The following is a 24,460-nucleotide window of genomic DNA, read 5'->3' as shown; positions in this document are numbered from 1 at the left end:
AGAAGTATATAGACCCAAGTATATACTTGGATTAGTATTCAACTGAAATAAAGCCATATTAGCTCATAGTCTTACATACTGTATTTCATATTAGTGTGGAAGAAATCAGAAGTTGGCAAGCAATTACATTTGGTGTCTGAAACCCCAAACTGTCAAAGCAACTTTATACAAATATTTAGCTTAAACTATTTTCTCCTTTTCCCCCCTATCAGAGAAAGAACTAAAATATGAACATAAACCTTAGCAAGGATTTCTTGGGGGAACAAGTTTCTTTTGAGAAATGTGGATGATAAACCTTGGTATTTTCTTATTCTGCACTTTTAAATTGCCCAAAACTTCACTAAATTCGTTTTACTAGATCTAGTAGACACTTTTTAAATGCAGATCATGCCCTAAATCCTACATCTCTAATAAAGATTGCCTTTGTGTCAAGTGAAATTTAAGGAAATTTGATGTGAGTGATAAATGTGTGTATTAAAAATCATTATGGCCTCATGATTACCTGTAATCATGAAAAAAACAGACTTTAAGTTGACTTTGTTCTGAATAGAGTACATTGGGAGAAAATAGACTTTTCATTTGCCCATCATTTCCTCTCATTTCTGCTTGTTTAAAAGAGTGGCAGTCCATTTCTGAAAGTATTCAGAAGTAATACACTGCGTAATTGGGAAAAAATGTTACAACTTCTTGCTTTTCCCTAAACAGATAAATTTTATTCCTCTGTCATAGATGAATTTTGCAAAGTTTAGAAATCGAAAATATTTAATCTTGGTCTGCATATCTACAGATTAATGCTTTCACCATAATTTTTTCAAAAAGAGCAGGGTATACAAGAGCATGGGAGAAGGAAGACACTCTTTTGGAGTAGTGTTCCACGTTCATGTATCTTTTTGATGTAAGGATGATATTGGGCCAGTGGAAAATCTCTGGCCACTTGGGATGTGAAGGCAACCTTTATTCACTGTTGGGCTGTGACAAATGCGACAACCATATGATGTAGCAGTATTATTGCCTATGAAAATGATGACATTATGGTTAGAGAGACTTTCCCTAATTAGCATTCTAAATAAAGTAGTCTTCTTATTCAGGCCTGTACAGTGGTAATCACTGATCGGTTTTTCACTTGTGCCACCCAGAAAGTAGTCCCTTCATTTGGATCTTAATTAAAACTTGATTAATGTTTAAAAATTCCTATTTTCTAGTCTTGATGAGGGGGAGAGTTTGAGCATGTTTTCTTAACCTTGCAGATTTCCAGTGAAGAAATATCAACCAAGAAGGAACAATTATCTGAAGCACTTCAAACCATGCAGCTGTTTTTGGCAAAACATGGAGACAAGTATGTTGGTTTTTATTAGCTCTTTTATTCAAATTAGAGAAGTGATGTTAATGTTCAACAAAGCAAAAGCTGATAAATTTTAATTGAGGTTTAAAAAATGGAAGCCAATTAGAAATTTACTTAGTATAATAACATACAACTATAAACTTAGCAATTTAATTGTCACTTTTAGTCACGTCTAGTGTTTACCAAAACCCTGAAATGTACCTATTATTCCCAGATATTAGTGAGAAGAAAATGAGTTCAGGGAGATTAAAGATCAGTAGCTGGTGAGTAGTAAAGATTCTAAGGCAAGAGTAATTCTAAGTAGTATTCTCTGTGACTTTACTTTTTGGAAAATGTGTGTGGATATATTGTTCACTTTTCTTTGCTGAGACTTGCAGCAACCTGATTTTGCATAGTTTGGTCCCACTTTTTCCAAAAGAGCACTTCATTTATTTCAGCTAGTGCCTCAGGCAGGGAAGAAATCTACCCTTTTCTTAAATCCTTTTTGGGGCTGTCCCCAGGATCATTCCACAATGACTTTGTTTTGTACCTTAGAGAATCAGGTTAATCTCCTTGTAAATTTTTTATCTTTATTCATGCTTCAGCCTGAACAAGTTTCATCTTGAGTAATGGTATCTTTCTGTCCCATTTCTGTGTTGGAACTAACAGATATTTCCCTTTGTCGGATAACAGCAATTGTTATTTTAGAAATGTGTATATGCTGGAGAAGTGCTGATCTATTAATTCATATCCTTTCCTCCAGTCTGTTTCTCAGGCAAGAGAAGGATTCCTGGATGTGTAAGGGCCATTCTTAATTTTCATACACAGTCATTCTGAGACTTGAGCAATCTGTATCTGAGGGTTTATTTTATGACCACGTGCTTATTTAGAAAAGGATTCTACTTTGCAAATTCATTGAGCCTAATATGTTGTCTTCATCACTTGAAGCCTTGCATTTCTTTTTTCATACTTTCTGGTTATTTTAGAATGACAGATGAAGAAAGAAATGAATTGGAAAAACAAGTGAAATCTCTTCAAGAAAGTTATAATTCATTCTTCAGTGAATCTCTGAAACAACTACAAGAATCACAAACCTTAGGAGATACAAAGGTAGAGGAGAAGGTAATATAATTTTTTTAAAACACGATGCTCTTTCAAGATTCTTAGCTTTACTGCATGGTTGTAGAAATACATGTCAATGAGGAAGAAATGACCTTGAATTTGTGTACATGGAAAAAACATGGATGGAATTTATCTAACTATTTAGAGATCTCAGTGTTGTGTATTAAATTCAGTCCTACACTTGCCGTCATCAGTTTCTGTGACATCTTAATCTCTGCCTTGCATGGTAAAAGAAAAGAATCATTCATTTTTCTAACTCTTCTCTTTAAAAGCCATTTGTCTGCTATATTAGGTATTTTACTATGTATAAAGTAACCTTGAGTCATCTCTAAAGATGACATTGGAGTGTTAGGAACTTTTTTGATTTTTAGAGATAACCATGAGATTTATTTGAGCGAAACTGGGCCATTTGCCATAGTGAGGATGCCCTAGCATCTTCTTACAATGTAACAGAAATCGCTTAAAATTTGGCCTGTTCTTAAACTTTTGAACCGTGACGATACATATTCACAATTTGCAACACAATATTCAGTATTGAAAAAGTTATCTTCATATTCAATTTCCTTACTCCCTGGAATACTTTACACACTACTTGTCACATTTTGGGGGTATGTAACAATTTTTCTGGTTCATTTTTACTGTCTGCGAACAAGGTCTGTATGCTGTAAACATCAATAGCATGGGGTTTGATACTCTCTTTCATGTCAGTCGACTAATCTCACCCAGTTGCAGAGAGCATGATTTGCCTTCTTAGGTATGTGTTCTGTTTTCTCACTATCATCATTTACTCTGTTGTGTCCTCACTAACCTTGTTAATGTACACAATATTAAGTTTTCAATTCACAGATGCATGTTGTTTTCAAAGCTTTTATCACATCCTGTGCTGTTGAATAGATCACTGACATAGATCACTTGTGCATTTGAGCTGCCTAACATTCACAGCATTGCTGCGCCTTGGTAAGTAGAGGATTTTCATGTTGAAGTGTATTATTTATCTAAAAAAAAATGCCAACTAAGTTTCATGAAATTCTGCCCACCCTTGGCTCACACACTGACCTGAGAATTTTGTATTTACCTTTCAGCTGGCTAAAGTGATTGCAGGCACCATTGACGAGACAACTGGAGAAGTCCTGTCAGTCTTTCAGGCAGTTTTAAGAGGCCTTATTGACTATGACACAGGAATCAGGTTGCTTGAGACACAGCTAATGATTTCTGGTCTGATTTCACCAGAATTAAGAAAATGTTTTGACCTCCAAGATGCCGAAAGTCATGGCCTTATTGATGAACAAGTTTTATGCCAACTCAAAGAACTAAATCAAGCAAAGGAGATCATTTCCACCATGTCATCTACCACAATTCCAGTGCTGGAAGCTTTGGCTCAAGGCATGATATCAGAATCTATGGCCATCAGAGTGCTTGAGATACTACTTTCCACTGGCTTTCTAGTTATTCCAGCCACCGGAGAACAGCTGACCCTACAGAAGGCTTTCCAACAGAACTTGGTTTCTTCAGCGTTATTTTCTAAAGTCCTGGAGAGGCAAAATATGTGTAAGGATCTTATCGACCCCTGCACCGCTGAGAAGGTGTCTTTAGTAGATATTATACAGAGAAGTATTTTACAGGAAAACACTGGGATGCGGCTTCTACCTGTGAGACCACAAGAAGGAGGTAGAATAACATTAAAATGTGGAAGAAACATAAGCATTTTAAGGGCGGCTCATGAAGGTCTCATAGACCGGGAAACCATGTTTAGGTTATTAGGCGCACAGCTGCTTTCTGGAGGTCTGATCAATTGCAATTCTGGTCAGAGAATGACTGTTGAAGAAGCTTTGATGGAAGGGGTGATTGACAGAGACACGGCTAACAGTATTCTCACATATCAGGTTCAAACAGGTGGAATCATCCACTCAAATCCTGCTAAACGTTTAACCGTGGATGAAGCAGTCCAGTGTGATCTCATAACTTCGAGCAGTGCTCTTTTGGTACTAGAGGCTCAGCGAGGCTATGTGGGACTCATCTGGCCTCACTCTGGTGAAATATTTCCTACATCTTCTTCCTTGCAGCAAGAATTGATTACAAATGAATTGGCATACAAAATCCTGAATGGCAGGCAGAAAATAGCTGCTCTTTATATTCCAGAAACTTCTCAAGTCATTGGTTTGGATGTTGCTAAGCAGCTGGGAATTATAGATAATAACACGGCATCAATTTTAAAAAGTATAATACTGCCTGATAAAATGCCAGATTTGGGAGATTTAGAAGCTTGTAAAAATGCCAGAAGATGGCTCTCTTTTTGTAAATTCCAACCATCCACAGTCCATGATTACAGGCAAGAAGAGGATGTTTTTGATGGAGAAGAGCCAGTGGCAACTCAGAGCTCGGAACAAACTAAAAAATTATTCCTGTCTTATTTGATGATAAATAGCTATATGGATGCAAACACAGGGCAGAGGCTTTTGTTATACGATGGAGACTTGAATGAAGCTGTTGGTATGCTACTGGAAGGCTCTAGTGCCGAGTTTGAGGACACACCCGTAAAAGAATGTCTTGATGTCTTAGGACTCCCTGGTGTATTTCTGAATAATGCTCCAAGTAGAGGAAGGGATGACAGTGTAGCTTCACTGACTAGTTTTGATAAATGTTATTGCAGAGAACCTAAGTGTAAAGAAATCCCTGAGGAGAGGAAGAATGCCGTAGATGAAGAGTTTAATGAAATGGGAAATAACATTACCAGTGGTGAATTTCATCAGTCAGAAAACCTGGCAAATATAATAGCAACTGATCATAAAGTTAAGAATTCATCCAGTGTGCATGTTCCCAATTCTGTATCGTGTTTAACACAGCCTGGACTTGTACCAGTTAGCATGCTTAGACAAGACTCTGAAAACATACTTAAAAACTGTGAAAATCAAAGTCAAGTTGGAATAAATGAAGATGAATGTAGTCATTCTAAACATACTCAAAACTTTGCAAGTGACTCGATAACAAATCCTATTATGAAATCAAAAACTAGTAGAACCAGGGATTTGACAACCTTCGACTATTCTCCCAGGCTGAGTGCCTTGCTAAGTCATGATAAATTGAGGAATGATCAGGAAAGTCTTAATGATTTACATACCACAGAGAGCCATGGAAACAAATGTAAAGACTCTACTTTGTCATTCAGTGACCAAACCATGTTATCGGGTCAAAGAATGGGAGAAAAGTTTCAAGACCAGTTTCTGGGAATTGCAGCTATCAATATCAGTTTACAGGGAGAACACTGTCAACAAAATCCTTTAAATATAGGTGACAGTGATCCTCAGGTACCGTCTCACAATGATAAATATAATTCAGATATTTATGGTGAAGATGAAGAACCGCACGCTGCTTCTCAGCAGAAACCTGAAGACGGGAAAAATGAGTCCCAAGTGGAAGAGTACTCCTGTGCCACAACTCCACAGGGTGACACTGATAATGCCAACCCATCTCGTATCTGTGGTACATCGCTGCTTGAAGAAACTGTCTGCGCCGGTGACTATGAGACGTCACTGCTGGATGATCAGCACAGTGTGACAGAAACAGACACAGATAGTGATGATGATTTTTATGATACCCCCTTGTTTGAAGAAGACGACCATGATTCTCTGCTTCTTGAAGGTGATGATTGTGATTGTCTACAGCCTGAGGACTATGCCACACTGCAAGAGGAAAACGATGGGGCTGCTCCTCCTGGTGATGTTTTTTATGATGTTTCAAAAGAGATTGAAAATTCTGTGGTGACCCAGGGAGCACTGGTTGATAGCTTAAGTGTGAGGGAGGACACACGGTCTCCTCAGGGTTTTCTCACAGGTACTGAGAAAGCTGAATTCGATTCTGGTGAGAGAGTACGCTCAAATTCAGCTGACTCAGACAAGGACAATGGACAGTTGCTGGAAACTGTATCAGAAAGTGAAAGTGCAAACAGCCTTGAAGGTGATGAGTGTGACTCATTGGCTGATTATGAAATTGTAGAGGGAAAAGAGAGCTTCAGTGCTTCTCTAACATTTGATGACACTGGGTGTTGGAGAAGGAGACAAGAAGAACATATAGCTGAACAAGAATTTAAATCTGATACTGAGCATTTAGATTCTGTGCAAAGTGAAGAAAGTTATGGGTATTATGTATGTGACAGTAATGATCAGGATGATGATGACGATTCCGATGATGATGATGGTGACAGTGAAGAAGGAGTAGAAGGTGAAAATGGAAAGCCCCCATACCAAGACGAGGGTATGAATATCCAGCTGCGTGCCACCATAGTAAGTGAAAAGGAAAACGGTCGTGAAAATCAAAGTGTTACTAAAGTAATTCTCCCGGATAAAGCGCACAACTACAGTTCTTCAGAAAAACAGCAAAGTGTAAATGTTTTACAACTAGAATCAACTAGTAAAAATAGCTTAGTTACTGAAAGAAGCAACCTTCCAGAATATACACCTGAGGCTGTTGGAAAAAGCAAAGAAGACCTGTTGAATCATGACATGGCTCTTAAGGATATATTGCTGACTATCACTAAAGACACTGAATCAGAAAACACCTCTGGCTCTGTAGGTGTTTTAAATAATACTAATACCTGTTCGACTTCTGAAGTAGATAAGCATCCCATGAATGTAAAGTTTCAGTTGATTCAAGAGCCAGAGTCTACTGACACTGTGAAAGGTGGAGATCAGTATTTTGACAATGTGACAATTCAGGACTCCTCTCCTTTTGATAAAATCATTTGTCCTGAGCCTGATTTAACAGGAAAACCTGCTGAGGAAAGCCATTTGTCATCCGTAGCCTGTGTAAGTGCCAAAGATCATCAAGTACCTGAAAGAGGCCTAGTTAAAAAGAACAGTGACCAAAATGGTATACTAACAGAAGATGAAACATATGTTCATAAAATGTGCTCAGGTAAAGGAGATGTGCTTAGAGAAGGGCTAGAAGAAGAGAGTAGGTCTCTCAGACCTCTGCCTGGTGAAAGTACAAGGAAGAATCTTGATTTAGTGAATGATCAATTTCCATTTCCGGCAGTCACAGATAGTGAAGAACATAATGTGAAAGGAAGCCTGAAAAAAACAACTGTAACTCTTGCAGATGAACCACAGAATCTACAAACAGTGGTCAGCAAAAGTCCTGTTCAGTTTGAGAATCTTGAAGAGATATTTGAATCCTCAATTTCCAAAGTGATCAGTGATGACATTCTTTCTGACATTCCATTGTCTGAAGGGAATACAGATACTGAGAAAGATTCATTCACTGATGGACCTGACAAAGAATCTGACCTGTTCACGTATTTAAAACATTGTGCCAAAGATGTAAAAGCAAAAGATGTATTGAAACCAAATGGACATATACCAAGCTGTGTTCTAATGGCTTCCCCTGCTGTGAAAGAAGACATACAGTTCGGAATAAATAATGCAAAAGAGAAGACAGCTCTTACCCAGGAAGTCTCACCTCTAAATGAGACGGCCCAACAGAATGATCTTTGTAGTAACGAAAGTGCCTCAGAAGGGGGAACAGAAGTTGGTCATTTCACACCAGAAAGGAATGAAAGCACACTTTCAATCTTTCCTCTTAAAAACGTGGAAGACTTTGGGGAAAATACTGATTTTGTGTCACCAGAACTCTGCTCAAATGTGATAAGAAATGATAACTCCAGTAACCCTTTAAGCACGGACTACTTATTTTCAGAAATTCACGGTAAGATGGAAACAATTGAGCAACAGCAGCGAAAAGAACAAGCTTTGTCTCTAGGACTCCAAGAAAAGGAGGTTCACATTCCTGAGTCATCTCAAGTATTTGTTGAGGATGTAGAAAGTAGATTGGAAGAAGGTCCTATGAATCCTCAAGAGGTTGGAGAATCTCCAGTCTGTTCAGACACTGAAATTTTAATTCAAAGCTTAATTAAAAGGGTAAACACATTACAGTTGGCAAAAGAAGCATCTAGTGTGCCCAGTGATTCTAAAATTGGTGACTGTTCTAGAGTTTCCCCCATGAATAACTCACCAGAACTAAAAGCAGAGAGTAGAGATGATCCAGTCTGTATTGCCAATCTTAAGTCTGAGTTTCTCCTTAATATACTTAAGCAGAATCAGTATAGCCAGAAAATTACTGGAGCATTTGAATTGATGAAAGAATTAACCCAGATGGAGTATGAGCTCGAGAAAAGAGGTATTACATCCAAAGTACTTCCATTGCAACTTGAAAATATTTTCTATAAGCTGCTCGCTGACACATATTCAGAGAAAGTAGAGCAGGTCAGAGACCTGAATCAAAAATCATCCACTGCTTCGGAGGTTGTGGATGAAAAGTCACACATTCTTGATGATCTTAAAGGTGAAGAAGGAAACCACTGTTCCCATAATTTACAAAACCTAAAAGATACCGGACTTGAAAACCCGACTGCGTGTGCATCGGCATTGCCGAGCGATGAGAAGCTGGGGGAGCTATGCAGTGATATCCCAGAACATCTGGAAAGTATTGCAGGGTCAAAACGAGTGACTTCAGGAGATAGCTCAATGGAACAAGTAAGTTGATACTACATTTCAAATGGCAGTAGCTGCATGAAGCATTTGGGAATAATCCCATTTATTTTATTTGCTTTGAAAAACTATGTAAAGGCTATTGATTTAACATGTCCAAATTTGTGTTTAGTTTTCCAGTGAGTTACAGCAGTGTTTACAGCACACATCAAAAATGCATGAGTATTTGGCTTTACTTCAAGATATGAAGCCCCCGTTAGACAACCAGGAGTCTCTGGATAATAATCTGGAAACATTGAGGAACCAACTTAAACAGTTAGAGGTGAGAACTGTCTGCTGCCTATTATGAATGGTAGTCAGCTGGTGTTAATTTGGAAAAAATAAGCATTGTGCTTATTTTATTTATTATATTCTAAATATGTAATATGCTACATATGCTATTACATATAAAATAATAGTTATATTTGTGTTTCTCGCTGAATAGTTCTGGGATATATATTTTTTGCAGACATTTGAATTGGGATTGGCTCCAATTGCTGTTATTTTAAGAAAAGACATGAAGTTGGCAGAAGAGTTTTTAAACTCCCTTCCCAGTGACTTCCCCAGAGAACAGCTTGAGGAATTGAGTCTAGGCCACCAAAGTTTGCAGACTGCTTTCTCTTCCCTCAGCAGTGTGTCTTCAGAAAGGATGAAACGTGTCACGCTCGCGATTGACTCTGAAATGGTAGGCATTGAAACTGTTCACGCTGAGTCAGAATTTGAGTCTTGAAGAGAATTTTGATTGTTTGAAAATTTAGTCATAAGATGAAGTGTTTTATTTTCATACTATTAGCCCTTGAAACAGAACCATTTTTTGTAGGAATTCAAAATTTGGGGATTGACAGAAATGAACACACTATTTTATTTTCTAGTCTAAACTAGCAGTTTCCCATGAAGAGTTTCTGCAAAAACTTGAGTTGTTCTCACATTGGATATCAGAGAAGAACAAATCTGTGAAGGATATTGAGATTGTGAATGTTCAAGATACTGAACATGTGAAGAAAAGTTTGCAACTTCTCAAGGCAAGTATCAAAATAAATGAGATGAAGTGCGTTGAAAAACCTCCATATTAAAAAATTTCTTTTAATGTTTATTTTTGAGAGAGAGAGACACACAGAGTGTGAGTGGGGGAGGGGCAGAGAGAGAGGGAGACACAGAATCTGAAGCAGGCTCCAGGCTCTGAGCTGTCAGCACAGAGCCCCACATGAGCTCACAAACTGTGAGATTATGACCTGATCCGAGGTCAGATGTTCAAGCAACTGAGCCACCCAGGCACCCCCCCTTTTTAAAAAAATTTTTTTTTCTAAAACCTTCTGGGTTTAAGATAATAAATGTGTAGGGGCACCTGGGTGGCTCAGTCAGTTGAGCATCCAACTCTGCATTTTGACTCAGGTCATGATCTTACAGTTTGTGAGTTCGAGCCCTGTGTCGGCCTCTGCACTGACAGTGTGGAGCCTGCTTGGGATTCTCTCTCTCCCTCTCTCTGCTCCTCCTCCCCCCACCCCTCAAAATAAGTAAATAAACATTAAAAAACTTAAAAAATAAATAACAAATGTGTAGAACAAAACATGACTGCTAAATCTAAAATGATTATTTCCTTTCTTTGTCTCTAGAAGATGTTTGTGTCACACACGTTTATGGTTATAGACACAACTGTAAAATAATCACAGCTTTGTGGATGTCTTTCTGATGCTGTTCCAACTGCCTTATCGCTCTCTTCCCACCACTTACATCTTGAAATTTGTATTTATGTATTAGTCACATAAATACATAATAGTTAAATTATTCTTATAAATACATCATAGTTAAGTAGTATTTATGTACTGGTCACTTTTGTCATGGCTTTTTTTTCTCCCCAAGTTCTTAATTTGAATGGCATCCCTCATGAATGATGCTTAGGCTCCTGGCCCGTGAGTCAGAAAACTGAAATTCTAACTCGTTGAATTTATGTTTCAAAGTCCCCATTGGCTTTTTTATGAGCAACGATAAATACATGGATATTGTAAATATTAGCAAGTAATATTTTAATGTTGATTTCCCCCTTTAACGTGCCATGTATATGTAAGTTAGGTCTTTGTTTTTTGTTGAGTTACATTCTAAATGCAATGTGGCAGGCAAGATTAAAATGTTCTTACAGGTGTTGTCTTTCCATATAATATTAATTACCATAGTATTGAAATAATTTTATCATTGCTGTCTGTTACTAGGTGATGGATAGATTTTTGACTAAACAAATCATGAAAAATGTCAATAAAACCTTCAGTCCATGATATAAAAAACATATTTTAAACATATTATTGATGTAAAGTTTATATTATGGCTTAGCTCCCTTTTGTACCTTGTACTGTTTTGTTCACAGACTGTGTTAAAAGACCTTGGGCCTACCAAAGTGCAGCTGGAGACCACAGCTTTTGATGTACAGTTCTTCATTTCGGAATATGCACAAGACCTGTCTCCCAACCAAAGCAAACAACTGCTGAGGCTGTTAAATACAACTCAGAAGTGTTTTCTTGATGTACAGGAATCAGTAACTACCCAGGTGGAACGTTTAGAGACTCAGTTACAGCTAGAACAAGATCTTGATGATCAGAAGGTTTGCCTTTCTTTGTCGAGTTGGCATTCTTTGTTTTTAGTTCTTCCGTGCGAAACCTGTAATGAGGATACCTAAGGATCATGGTGTAACATGCAAGATTTTCTGGAAAGGCAGTTAATGGAGAGGGTTAATGTAGAGATCCTGGAGTATACAACAATATTGTTTTCCATAATAATGCTATAGTTAATTTTGATTTTTTGTGACTCCTTGAAACTACTGTTTTCAAGTGGGAGTCTTGATTTTTTTTTTCCGTGTAGTAGGAAATATGGAAGTACTCAGAAATTTCGATAAATTGATGAACATATGGATAAAGAAGGTTACGGTGTCTTCTTCCTTTGGGAGGCAGTGTGGCACAGCAGTACAAAGTGTGGGCTGTGGAGCCAGACTGCTTAGTGCGTCCCAGCTGCACCCAGACGGGTGTGATCTAGGGCAACCCGCTCAACCACCATTTTCTCAGTGATAAACTGGAAATAATCACTGTGCTTACCTGGGTAGGATTGTGAGCATCGATAAAAGAATGAATATAAAATACTTAGTGCTTGCCTGGTATGTGTTAGGCTCCTAGGAAACATGATCAGTGGCTATCAGATGAATAACTAGTATATGAGTAATAGGAAAGTGAAAAATGCAAGTAAATTCATCTATTAGTTTAGTGAATTATATTAGAATGCTACATCTAATAACAATAATGAGCAAATGGGTGGGAATGGAATTAGGCATAGTGGTTAAGTAAAAATATTGCATGCAAATGCTTTTATTATTTCTTGAAGCGCCTAGGTTTTGTCTCTAGCATGATAACCTATATATTAAGTATGTTCACAGACAAATCACAACTAACTTCTGTTTTGATATCCTTTTGCAGAATTAATTGTGTGTATCGCAGGTTTCAAGAGCTTAAGAAAATGGAATGTTTCTTCCTGTCGGTCAGAGGTTCCATCTCTTACACATATGCATGGCCAGTATTCTGCTGAGCAGTTTCATCCACACATCTCCTCCTTTGTATATGGGACATGCTTTCACTTTCTGTGTCACCTTGCTCAGTTTGTTACCCCACTGCTATCATGTTTACAGCATACTCAGAAAATCTTGCAAGATATGTTCTGATTTTTCTATTAGAACTTGCAAAGTGTGTTCTAATTAGGAGTAATCACAGTAGTTCATGTGCACACATTTAAGATGCTTTGATTTTGCCCCGCTTTAGATCGTGGCAGAGCGTCAGCAGGAGTACAAAGAGAAACTCCAAGGGATATGTGATCTCCTCACCCAAACTGAAAACCGCCTGATCGGTCACCAAGAAGCCTTTGTGATTGGAGATGGAACGGTCGAGTTGAAGGAGTACCAGTCCAAGCAGGAGGTAAAATTTGGTTTTGCATCAGCAGGTCTATGTTGCTGTTAAGTTTGATTGCTATTATTACCAAATCGTTTTAGCTTTTCTGAGCCAAGACATACTTAGATGGCTGCAGGCTTGAGCTTTAAACTTTATACTAAGAGTTACATTTCCATTTCAAGAAAGCCAGGTAATTTTCTTGACTGGTTTTGGTGAGATACTCATTGAAGGAGATACAAAAGGAGGTTGCTAATGGAAATACCTTGTGTGAGGAGTTAAAACTTGGATCTATTTAAGCCCAGCTCATTCACTTGCACATCAGGTGAAATAGCCATTTATTTGGGCTCGTTCTCTTTCTTAACGCCTTCTTATTCCTTTCCTCTTTCTCTACAATTTGTTCCTTTTCAGTGAACAAACAGTGACGGCAGGTAAAGATATAATTTATATTGGTATCAGGAGAAAGAACACTCTCATTGTAACTAGTTAGCTCTTGGTTCAAATCCCAGACTCTTCCACACTGTTAGCTTTATAACCAAATCTGTTTGAGCCTCAGTTTCTTCATCGGTCACACTTCATTGATTTTAAGAGTTAAGTAAATACTGTGTGTTAATTAAGTGACTAGCACAGTTAATATCACATAGTATTGACTTAATAACTAGTATCTCTTTCAGTTCAAATGCTTCTGTTTTTGCAAGTTTTATTTATTTATTTTGAAAGAGAGAGAGAGCATGAGCAGGGGAGGGGCACAGAGAGGGAGAGAGAATCCCAAGCAGGCTCCATTCTGTCAGTGTGGAGCCTGATACAGGGCTTGAACTCCCAACCCATGAGATCGTGATCAAATACTTCTTAGAATAATTTGATGAGGCTGAAATTAAAAATATGAAAAAATACTATGAAAGTTCAAACGGTGTAATATGAAGAACGAAAATGCAAAGTAAAGGAGGAAGAGAAGAATAAAAATTCCATAAAGAAATCTAGACTCAGAGGAGCTGTAACAGCTGGGGCAAAGAAGCAAACATTGCATTTTAGAGAGCTTTGGGGTTTAGAACTTAATGTTAGTTCACTGGGAGAACTACTTTGTTTTTATCCTGAGTAGAGATATATATTAAAATAAATGTAGGGGCGCCTGGGTGGCTCAGTCGTCTGACTCTTGATTTCGGCTCAGGTCATGCTCTCACGGTTTGTGAGTTCGAGCCCCACGTTGGGCTCAGTGCTGACAGTGTGGAGCCTGCTTGAGATTCTCTCTCTGCCTCTCTCTGCTCCTCCCTGGCTCAGGCATGCACGTGTGTGGGCACTCCCTCTCTTACTCACTGAAAAATAAATAAACTTAAAAAAAATGTTTAGAAATTGAATAAATAATATTACCATGTATTTAAAAGCTCTTATAAATGTGCTCACATGATGTAAGAATACCTGGTGTGTGCAAATGTGTATAGATTATATTATTAAATTCGTTATTTTTAGTGTTTTATAAACCATATCCCTTTGTGAAATATGAAAATCTGACACCTTTCTTTAATGCTGTTTGAGATTTCGAATTATGTTAAATATTGTGATTTAAGTAACCAGCTCAAATCGACTATATTTTGTCAAACTCTGTATGCTAGATTCTCCTTGCTCACACCCTCTTTTGGAATTACAACTCTGGAAGAATTAAATAGGTAATCATTTAATAAGTTTTTTTTTTTTGTTTTGTGTTATAAGGAATTACAGAAAGATATGCAAGGAAGTGCACAGGCTTTGGCAGAAATAGTGAAAAATACAGAGAACTTCTTGAAAGAGAATGGTGAAAAGCTGTCACAAGAAGATAAGGCTTTGATTGAGCAGAAACTTCATGAAGCCAAGTTAAAGTGTGAACAGCTTAATCTAAAGGCAGAACAGTCAAAAAAGGAGCTGGATAAAGTTGTGACAACAGCAATCAAAGAAGAAACTGAAAAGGTCTTTATTCAAATATATGGTACACTGTTGCTTTGTTGAAAACGATTAGTGTAACAGCCACTTGAATTTTTAAGTGTTCCCAGGCAGCAGTAAGCAATGCTGAGCACCAGAGACTAGAATTCTGGGTTTCCAGTTATGTAATTGACCAAATACTACAGAAGCTTAAAGAATTGGCTTTGTTTAACTTTTAAAAAAAATTTTAAGTGGGATTCTAAGACTTTCTACTTGGGAAATACATGAGGACTTATCAATTATAGTTAAAATTTTTAAGGACAGTGGAAACTTCCAAGTAATTGCCTGTTGCTCTAAGGTTTAATTTCACTGCATTCAGTTTTCAGTGTGTGTCAGCTTTTAGTATCCCCACTCTAAAGTTAAATGATCTTAAAACTAGTGCCTCAGCCTGCATTCAGAATACCTACTGTGAACTTTCTCTGCCCAGGTTGCAGCTGTGAAGCAGCTGGAAGAGAGCAAAACCAAAATAGAAAACCTTTTAGACTGGCTGTCAAATGTGGACAAAGATTCAGAAAGGGCAGGGATGCGACAGAGACAGGTAATTGAACAGAACGGGACTCATTTTCAAGAAGGTGATGGCAAGTCATCGATTGGAGAAGAGGATGAAGTTAATGGTAACTTGTTGGAAACTGATGTTGATGGACAAGTTGGAACCACTGAGGAGAATCTGAACCAGCAATACCAGAAAGTTAAGGTTGGTTATTTTAAACATAGAGATATTGTCAAATTCTGTTTTTCAGGTCGGTTAAAGAGAGGAGCACCTGAGTTATCTTTCAAAGCCTTAATGACCAGGGCATCTGGGTGGTTCAGTCAGTTAAGCGTCTGACTTTTTTTTGTTTTGTTTTGTTTTAATGTTTATTTATTTTTGACAGAGACAGAGCATGAGTGGGGGAGGGGCTGAGAGAGAGGGAGACACAGAATCTGAAGCAGGCTCCAGGCTCCCAGCTGTCAGCACAGAGCCCGACGCAGGGCTTGAATCCACGAAGCACGACATCATGACCTGAGCCGAAGTTGGATGCTCAACCCACTGAGCCAAGGCGCCCCAAGCATCTGACTCTTGATTTCAGCTCAGGGCATGACCTCAGTTAGTGAGATCAAGCCCCACATCGGGCTCTGCACTGACAGCGTGGAGCCTGCTTAGGATTCTCTCTCCCTCTCTTTCTGCCCCTCCCACTACCCTGCTCTCATGTTCATTCTCTCTCTCAAAATAAATAAACATTAAAAAAACTTTAATGACCATTAAGAGTAAAGTCCCATTTTCTAGGTTCATCATGTCAAATGTAAGTTACTGTGAGAATTCTAAGTAACTCAAAAACAATGAGAAATCATTAGCTATGGCATTCTTCTAAGTGAAGTGACTTCTAAGGAATTGATAGAAGTAATAATAAGCTGCTACTTATAGAGCAGTTATGGTGGGCCAAGTACTCTTCTTAGCTCTTTCCATCTCAACACATTTAGTCCACCCAGCTCCCTCTGAGGCTACATCCTACTCGTGATTCACAGGTAGGGAGACTGTAACTTTACAGAAGAAGTCACTTGCCCAAGTTTATATATCTAGTGAGGGCTGGAGTTTGGATTTAAAACTAGGCCATGAGCTCAGTTGCTGTGCTAAGTTCTACTCCATATTTGCAGAGCAGCTCGCTGTGCACTCTTGAGCTCTCTCACGTTCTCCCTGAGCCTTGGCTCATCTCTATAGTCAAGGGCATTGCTGAGAAGAGGAATGAAAAGCCTTTTAAAAATTTGTGGTGTGAGTGCGAACTGAAGTGAACAGTAATGCTACCACAGAACCAAAGGCAACTTTGGAAAAACCTTTTTCACAGCGTCACACAATTGATCATTTTATTTCTGCATTTGGGTTTTGTAGTCAGATGACTGAACTTTGAGGCACTTTTGCAGTTTTGTGTGTTTTCCTCCATGTCCTAGTCTTTGTAGTCTTTGGAATAGAATGCTGTCCGGGAGGTTTTTATATTACAGGAAATCTAAGTTAAACCAGAAGAAAAGTGGAAGTATTTATTATATTTATGGTTTCTGGGGGCTCTTACAGAACCTTGCTATAATTATTTCTTAAAATGAAAAACTTAATGAATTCCTTTAGGAATGCCTTATGAGTCCATTACATAACAGTCAGGAAAGGTTAGTAACTTGACACAAGGAGTGAAAAATACGGGTGGGTGGATTGAGACATAAAGATGTTTCACTGCATGAGGTTTGCCTTCTGATCTTTTTGCTTCTAAGAATACGGACTCTGAAAGTGCTGTAGGAATTCCTGATGTCCTGGTAGAGTGGAGAGAGAGCCCCAGTGCCTGTTTCTAGCTCTTTCTAGTTGTGCCACATGTCCTCAGCCATGGCATTTCTTCCTTCAACCCGAGTTGCCTCACCTTAAGAGGAAGGGGATGGATCAGAAATTTCTAAGGTGTTCTGTATGTCTAACTTACTATGTTCAGAAGACCCACTGGAGAATAGTATGTGGTTCCATTTCAAATGCCAAAGACGCAGTCTGTGGGAGAAATGTTCTTCAGACACAAATATTTATCTTGTGCCCACAGTGTGGCAGGCGTTGTTACGGATAGTGAGAATACAAATAGTTCGCTGCTGACTAGTGGGGGATCAGACTTGAAAGTGAACAGTTGCCCTACAGCGGTGCTTCTTGGTCCTGTCTACTTCACAGCATCTAGTTATTCTTAGTTAGCCCTTGTTGCCAACACTGCTCTAGGTGCTTGGGATTCCCCAGTGAGCAAATGAAATTCCCTGTCATGGTGTTTGCATACTAGGAGAGTGAGGATGATAGGTCAGACAACAAATACCTAAATGTTACGCAATATGGGATGTTAGAAAGTGGTGAGGTTTTGCTGAGTTGGGTACAGGTGGGTGAGCGTGGGGTTGGGAGCCACTCTTCAGCATTAAATAGGATCATCTGAGTAGGCTGCATGAGAGGATGAGATCTGTGTGAAGACATAGAGAGGACATGTCAGAGGGGAAGGGGGTTGCGAGGCAGATACCTGCGGGAAGAACCATTTGGTGAGAACAGCCAGAGGAAAAGGTCCTAACGTGCCTAACAAGGTGAGGGAAGAGATAGTATTTGAGAGACTGGCGTGCCTCAAGTAGGGTGGGAGACAGCCAAGCAGTAAAGGAGCTCAGCGTTAATGTTACCAGGCCCTTTGACTCCCTGTAAACCATTATGAGAAATGTGGAAAATGACCCAAAAGGATTCTTCTCCTATTTGCCACATTTATATGGCATATTGCGGGGAATGGAAGAAGCTGCTATGGCTGGAGAGAAAGGGACTCCAGTGTATTTTATTTATTTATTTATTTATTTAAAAAAATTTTTTTTTCAACATTTTTTATTTTATTTTTGGGACAGAGAGAGACAGAGCATGAACGGGGGAGGGGTAGAGAGAGAGGGAGACACAGAATCGGAAACAGGCTCCAGGCTCCGAGCCATCAGCCCAGAGCCTGACGCGGGGCTCGAACTCACGGACCGCGAGATCGTGACCTGGCTGAAGTCGGACGCTTAACCGACTGCGCCACCCAGGCGCCCCAAGACTCCAGTGTATTTTAACCCCTGGTACGTGCCAGGCTCGTCAGCAGGTATTCTACACGTGTGACCTCATGTACTCCTTTCAGCAAACCCATGACGTGCAGGGGTAATTGTCTCCATTCTCCCCATGCAGGAAGCTGAGGGCCAGAGAAGCAAAGTAGCTCCAGCATTCTCTTTGATCTCATTGGGCTCCTCTGAATGTGTATTGTTCTCGCTTAATTGTTGTCATGGGATTTTTATAGCTTTAAAAGGAACAGATTCTCTTTTTCCTATGTATGTGTCTTTTCAGGATCATTTCTTAATTAAAATATTGTATTTATCTGCTCAGTGATTAGCTGAAGACATTAGCAGTCCCTTTAAGGTGATTGTGAGGAAGCAGTGAGTAAATTGAGATCATACTGTAGATGTTTGTTTTAGACGTGGAAGAGAAATTCATAACATTTTTTCCAAACTTCTCAAAAACAGTACTTGTCCTATGTGATCATCTAAGTACTTTCTAGAGAAGATTGGGAAACCTCCTCAGAAGTAAGGTTAGGGTGGTCAGAGCATGCTCTTCTGAAATGCACCAGTACACGGGACACACTGTGCACCTTGACAAGGTTAATGAGAAGCAAGTCTGTCAGTCCTGGGCTCCTGACACCTCAGTGTCACCCCATCGCCGCTCTGACCTTACGGCTGATTTGTTTTCACGCAGGCCCAACATGAGAAGATTGTCTCTCAGCACCAAGCAGTCCTCATGGCCACTCAGTCTGCACAAGCCTTGCTTGAGAAACAGGGTCACTATCTCTCTCCTGAGGAAAAAGAGAAACTGCAGAAGAACATGAAGGAACTGAAAACACATTATGAGACCGCACTGGCCGAGTCGGAGAAGAAAATGAAATTAACGCATTCTCTGCAGGAAGAATTAGAAAAGTTCGATGCAGATTATAGCGAGTTTGAACACTGGCTGCAGCAGTCAGAACAAGAATTGGAAAACCTGGAAGCAGGTGCTGACGACCTCAGTGGTTTAATGACCAAACTGAAACGGCAGAAGAGTTTCTCAGAAGACGTCATTTCTCACAAAGGGGACTTGAGGTACATCACAATTTCTGGAAACAGAGTGTTAGAAGCGGCCAAATCTTGCAGCAGGAGAAGCGGCAGTAGCAAGGCTGACCAGGACAATATCGATACTTCTGCAACCCACAGAGAAGTCCAGAGCAAATTGGATCATGCTACCGATCGCTTCAGGTCTCTCTACTCGAAGGTAATTTCATTTTTAAGGGAAGATCAGACTATGACTAGAGTTTTCACCCTGTCCCTCTTAACTTTTGTTTTGGAATTAGAGGCGAGAAATCTAAGAACTGAAGCAGAGGAAATAAGGTGGTTTCATCCTCATTCCGTCTTTCTTATGCATGTGCTTTACTTCTGCAAACGTGTTTAAAGGTTAGGAGCCTAAAGTTATACCTAGTTAGTGTTTTGAGATGCATTTTCCAGGCAGCCTGAACTCTAGAATGCCAGCATCCGATTTGACCACCAGGTGGCGTATATGTTTTGGTTCTGAGCCCAAAGCGTGGCTTGCTAATTTGCTTGCTAATTTGCATCCTCTCAGGCTTGGGAGGTGACGTTTCATTTCGGATAATTCCCTTCACATATATGACTCTTGTTTGTTTTGCAGATATCTTTGATCAGTGCACTATTTTAATACTTAAATGGCTAACAGACTGTTTCAGCTTCTTCTTGTGGACAAGCAGAAGAGTTCTGTTTAAAAACAAAACAATACGAAGAACATTTCCCTGTTTACAGTATAAGCTGAACACACTGGCCAAGTTGCACAGATGGTTTGAAGAGCATCATTGATTATTGGCCTTTGCTTCATTCTGATCTAGATTATTTGCCCTCCTTGTGCAACATCAGTCTTGTGTAACATATGAGTGATTTATTATAAGCACTTTGAAAACCTTTCCATCAAATACATGGCTGTACACATGGTGGATAAAACTCCTTGGGAATGTGCCCTGGTAGATTAGTCTCCTCTGGTGATTGATTCCTAAATCCTTTGTTCTGGGGTAAGACCCAGATCTTGTAAATATGTTTTTGAATTGGTATAAATCTAGAACTACCTCTTTGTTTTTATTGTTACTCTTTGAAGATGCTTCTGCATGTAAAAGAGAAAATCTTAGTCCTGTAGGTTTCACTAACTTTGGCTGAAGTCTGGTGTTTTCCAGGTTGCATTACTCATAGGTCCTAAGGTTTTTAATACATGCGAAGATAGTGGGATTTTAATCCCCCACGCTTTTTTTCTTCTGATTTTTTTTTTTTTTTTTTTTTTTTTTTTTTTAGTGCAATGTCCTTGGGAATAATCTTAAAGACTTGGTGGATAAATATCAACACTATGAAGATGCCTCATGTGGACTTCTTTCTGGGCTCCAGGCCTGTGAGGTCACAGCAAGCAAACACTTATCTGAACCTATTGCTGTGGACCCTAAAAATCTGCAAAGGCAATTAGAAGAGACCAAGGTAAGAGCGAGAGCAAGAAAGAAAGAGAAAAGTGAGAGATCAACCCTTCTGTCGTCTTACTGAAAGCCATCCGTCTCCCCACACTTGTGTGATGGTTTCAAGTAGGAAAGGAGAATAAAGTATGGGAAAAGTACTTGTCTTTCTAAAGGGAGGTGCAACTCTAATTCACCATCCAGTTCAGTTCTCTTTCTAATAAGATTGTTTTTTCCACTGTTGTTTAACTGTTGGATGTTGCTGTTATGGCCGACATCCCACTGCTCCCTCCTCCCTAAAGAAAAACCACTATTGCCCTGGCCACTTACTTATCTTTACACTTCTTTATTTTGTTCATTGCAAGTAAGTTCCATGAAGGTAGGTGTGTTTTCCTCCATTTTGCTCACTGCTACCTCCCCAGCACCTAGAAGAGTACATGGCCCAAAGTGGGTACTCAGTAAATACTTGTTCAAGAATGAACAGGTGAAAAGGAAGAATGGATGTCACTGTCCCATCTGGGGTCTGAGGGCCAGGACTGGTGTTCCTATTGAGTATCGCTGTAATTCTTAGAGACATAAACTTCAGTTATTACCTATCACAGTTCTCAAAAAGTCTACCTGCTCTTCAAAAAATGCAGGCTTGGTGTCAGACTGAATAATTGAAGTCTCGGAATACCCACAATGGAAGAGTATCTTCAATTTAATGCGTATATTATTTATTTTTCAAAAAAAATTGAGTTTATTTATTTATTTTGAGAAAGAGAAAGAGTGCACAAACAAGGGAGGGAGAGAGAGAGAATCCCAAACAGGCTTCTTGCTGTCAGCACAGAGCCCAAAATGGAACTTGAACTCACGAACTGGGAGATCACGACCTGGGCTGACATCAAGAGCTGGAGGCTCAACCGACTGAGCACATGTGCAACCGAAAGCCTATTTTAAAATCTTAATGTAGTGAGATAACTTTTGAAGTGTTTTACTCCTGTTCCATGTGACTGATAATTTTGAATTTGAAAGTTTCATTTCATAAATCTGTTCTGTCTTTTCTTTTAGCAGGTGGGTAGCAGTCACTTATTGCTGCTGTAGCTAGAAAGTAAACACAGTATTGCCAGTGAAACAACTACAGTTCAGAGTTTAGTTGCCTCTGTTAGTTACAGAATCAAAAAATCATTATTATTGTGCTATTACAAGGAAAACAGGTACTGTAACGTTAGTTACTGCCTGAGACTGGCAGCTTCTGCCTGGAGGTCATACCAGAGTGAAATGTGGCAGGTTAAGGCCAAGGCAGAGAGATGGGGATGGGAAGCACGGGATGAAAGGAGGGAGGTGAGGTGCCTGGAGGAGAGGAGAGTGGAGGGCGCTGCTTCTGTCTTTACTCAGGGTCACATTAGGCACCCGGGAGAGGTCCAGTTCCAGGTCAGAATCCCTGCAGTGGTGCTGCCTCCCAGGGGTTGTTTCCTTCCTTTAGATGTGCATTATCAGTCCTGGACCTCTTTGCTTTTACCCTTTCTTTTTTTCTTTCCCACAAGCACTGGAACAAATCTGCCTTAATTAAGTTTTCAGGTCACACTTGATTACGTGTCAAAGGACAGTATGGCTCAGTGGGTTGAGCATCTGACTTCAACTTACGTCATGATCTCACAGTTCATGAGGTCAAGTCCCACATCGGGCTCTGTGCTGACAGCTCAGAGCCTGGAGCCTGCTTCGGATTCTGTGTCTCCCTCTTTCTGCCCCTCCCCCGCTCATGCTCTCTCAAAATGAAATAAAACATTAAAAAAAAGTTAGGTGCTTTTAGTATAGGAAAGTATATAAAATACAACACATTTCAAGTTAGGTCTCTCTCAGGAAACTGATTACATACTATATGAAAGTAATTTTTTTATAACTGGAGCAAAAAGAGAAAGAAAAACCCCAAAGAATGCTATGGCTTTTAAGTTAAACAGATACATAGATTAATTCTAAAACAGGAAAACTTACTTGGTATGTGCTGTGGAAGAAGATTCTTTCAGTCACAAGGCAGCCAAAGAAATAGTAAAGAGGAGAGCAATGTCTCAAAGGAGGATAAATTCTAATTAAGCCACAGCATAATTTAAAAAATTAAATGTGCAATTGAAGTTGTTCTTGGCATACGTTCATATTTTCCTCACAGATGATCTCAGCATGTAGCAAGGATAAATTTTTATGAGGATTGGGTAGTCTCCATTTCTTTCATTTTTATTAACATGTAAAATTATTTTTCTTTAACAGTAATATAAACACATAAGACTACCACATTTTGTTTTGTCTACATTTGCAATGCTAACATATTCTATTGGGCAGATAATGTGATTTGGGGGTACCCAAGTCGGTTCATGTGAAATAATTCTCCCAATAGCACATTGTCATTATCATTATTATTCAAATGACTGTTAGCTGAGTTGTCTGCACTCTGATACCACTGAGCTATAATGACCTCCTCAGGATCGGCTTCCAGGAAAATCCATGGACCAAACAAAATTTTTGTCCCATCTGAGGCACAGAAAGACAGGATTTGGGGACCAGCTGAGAGGCCTGGGTTTGGGAACAGGTGTGGAGCTAGGTCATGCTGCCTGGCAGTATCCACCCTGTAGCCTTGCCTTGATCTCAGGGATAGTGTCAAGTCAGGAATCTTCTATGAGTTGGACAAGTGCCCTTTACAGATTTCACACTTCTCTGGTCCAGGCAAGGGGCCCAAGGTCATAATCTTTCAGTATTTCCGGTCATAGATGCTCTTTCATGTTTTAATGTCATTGAGGTCCATTAAAAACTACATATGGTACCCTTTTGACTATTTTAATTTGCAGTTTTATCCTAAAGTAGTATTGTAAACCACTGCTATCACCAAATTATAACCCAATACATGTTGGGAATTAAAAACTGTTGACTCTCTTAAACATAATTATGCAGAGAAAAGATGTGGGATGTTTTGAAAAGGAGAGGGGAAGAAAAAAAATGCTTCTTTTGTAATCCATTTCTAAGTTTTAGGATGTTTAGTAGGGCCATCTTTGGTATTGGATGTTTTTGTAGAACTTTGACATATATTTTTTTGGTGGACATTTATGTGCTAGGCCCACGGTAAGATTTTGTGAAGACACAGATGTTGAAACCCTGATTCTCCCCTTGGAGAACGCACATTCTAAAAAAATCTGTTTTTGGAGGTATCCATAACCTTATTCCATCTCTTAAAATAAGCATGCAATGCAAGTAAGCTGTGTCTTAGATTTCAGTCTGGTTCTAGGTAAAGTTCCTGTCTTGAGGAATTTTTTATACCTTCTATAACTAAACATCTGGAAGAATTTCCTAGACAGACGCACTCTAGCACAGATTCTTTGGCTTTTTGGGACAACGTTAGGATCTGGTATACAGATCACAAATCACATGTTGGCCACAGCTTAGTGGGCCTTTTGACATATATGTACTGCCCATATGTCATTTAAGTTTTCTTGAATATAAAAATTAGTGGAGGAAATAGTTGTGATTAGCTATAGGCATTTGCTTTAGTCTGAAATGAAGGCTGAAACAGAAGAGGATCTTTCTGGATCTTATACTTGGTATTTTTATTTATTTTCATTCATTTACTTATTCTAGAAATGTTATATGCCA

General features: G+C 39.2%; 1 protein-coding gene and 1 long non-coding RNA gene across 13 annotated transcripts in view; one reads left to right on the top strand and one right to left on the bottom strand.

The window, feature by feature from the left end:
• Positions 1-24,460, top strand: part of DST (dystonin) — a 496,251-nt gene that overhangs the window by 350,767 nt on the left and 121,024 nt on the right. For 8 of the 12 annotated variants that reach the window (XM_058734309.1, XM_058734306.1, XM_058734308.1 and 5 more), the window contains 7 exons: positions 1,248-1,336; positions 2,308-2,443; positions 12,759-12,911; positions 14,589-14,822; positions 15,262-15,528; positions 19,069-19,617; positions 20,694-20,870. In XM_058734309.1, the coding sequence (XP_058590292.1) occupies positions 1,248-1,336; positions 2,308-2,443; positions 12,759-12,911; positions 14,589-14,822; positions 15,262-15,528; positions 19,069-19,617; positions 20,694-20,870 (1,605 nt within the window). Of the gene's footprint in view, positions 1-1,247; positions 1,337-2,307; positions 2,444-3,525; positions 8,971-9,097; positions 9,248-9,433; positions 9,650-9,836; positions 9,987-11,323; positions 11,558-12,758; positions 12,912-14,588; positions 14,823-15,261; positions 15,529-19,068; positions 19,618-20,693; positions 20,871-24,460 lie in introns of all 12 variants that reach the window. The other 4 variants (XM_058734319.1, XM_058734316.1, XM_058734317.1 and 1 more) reach the window with 1 other exon arrangement.
• LOC131514384 (uncharacterized) overlaps positions 1-24,460 on the bottom strand; it is a 35,858-nt gene that overhangs the window by 527 nt on the left and 10,871 nt on the right. The gene's annotated exons all lie outside the window — the stretch shown is intronic.

This window comes from Neofelis nebulosa, chromosome 6 (assembly GCF_028018385.1).
Source record: "Neofelis nebulosa isolate mNeoNeb1 chromosome 6, mNeoNeb1.pri, whole genome shotgun sequence".
Lineage (NCBI taxonomy): Eukaryota > Metazoa > Chordata > Mammalia > Carnivora > Felidae > Neofelis > Neofelis nebulosa.
The sequence above is the reverse complement of the archived record's forward strand: the minus strand, read 5'-3'. Positions and strand labels throughout refer to the sequence as shown.